Raw genomic sequence first — 1,057 nt, 5'->3', positions numbered from 1 at the left:
TCTCAGGCATGCAGTATACACCATCATTGTCATTGATCTCAGGATCAGGATTACTCCAGCTATCCACACTCCTCTCCACATAGTCCTCAGACCCCAACGGTAAGCTCTCATTAGCCTCTATTGCTTCTCGTCGCAACAAGTCCACATTCAATTCGCCACTGCCAACACCTTCCCTATACCTCAACACCAATGAACTGCCCACCTCTTGTGTATTATCACTGGTCTCTTAGGCTTGCCTCCAATGGTCCCCACCTTTTCAATAGCATCAAGAACCTTCCACACTTGAATGAAAAACAGTGGCAACAGTCCGAACTACTACTACTACTTCCATGCCGTGCTCGATCGCACCGAAAACAACATGTTTACCATCTAGATGCTTCTGAGGGCCAAACGTTATAAAGAAATTACTGTTGTTGCTGTGCCTGAACAAACCAGAGTATGAGGGGGGGGGGGGGGGAGATATACACATATGTTGGTGACAATACGAAAGTTTTGAGGAATTTTTTTTGGAAATTCTCTACATTTCTACTCGAATTCGTGGGGAAACTCCCAAGCTCAGCTGAGGAAAGCGACAACACATATCCCAACAGCGTTGGGATATGTGTGGTCGCTTTCCTTAGCGTTGAACCAACGCTACAACAAACATGCCCTGCGACCCATCCCAGACAGTTCCTACTCCCATCCCGCATCTGCCATACTCAATACACCACGCTTCGAGTGACTAAATGCAAATCTGAAGACGGCTATAAAGCATTAAGACGATTAAGACGATTAAGACAATTTAACCACCTCTCATTCCGCATAAACTGACCGTAGATCGACTCGCCCATGCCGCCATTGCCGAAATTGAAGTCACCTCCTTGGCACATAAAGCCGGGGATAATACGATACATACGGGAGTTCTGATACCTAACATGTCGTCGTTGGACCAACACACAACAGCTATCTGATCCCGACCAAACTAAGCAGCCAGCCAATTTCGCTAGATCTCAGATTTAATGCCAGCTCCGATAGCAATACCCTATCAATTCCTCCCCTGTGAACCGTATACACTCTA

General features: G+C 46.5%; 1 protein-coding gene across 1 annotated transcript; it reads right to left on the bottom strand.

The window, feature by feature from the left end:
• Positions 1 to 180: 180 nt before the first annotated feature.
• Positions 181 to 893, bottom strand: Pmar_PMAR018861 (peptidyl-prolyl cis-trans isomerase CYP18-3, putative; the record flags this gene model as incomplete). The annotated part of the gene is made up of 4 exons (XM_002776034.1): positions 181 to 273; positions 326 to 422; positions 677 to 733; positions 790 to 893. 4 exons carry the CDS (start codon positions 891 to 893, stop codon positions 181 to 183), a joined length of 351 nt encoding a protein of 116 aa, XP_002776080.1.
• Between the last annotated feature and the right edge of the window lie 164 nt (positions 894 to 1,057).

Source organism: Perkinsus marinus (genome assembly GCF_000006405.1).
Source record: "Perkinsus marinus ATCC 50983 genomic scaffold scf_1104296954672, whole genome shotgun sequence".
Taxonomy (NCBI): Eukaryota; Perkinsozoa; order Perkinsida; family Perkinsidae; genus Perkinsus; species Perkinsus marinus.
The sequence above is the reverse complement of the archived record's forward strand: the minus strand, read 5'-3'. Positions and strand labels throughout refer to the sequence as shown.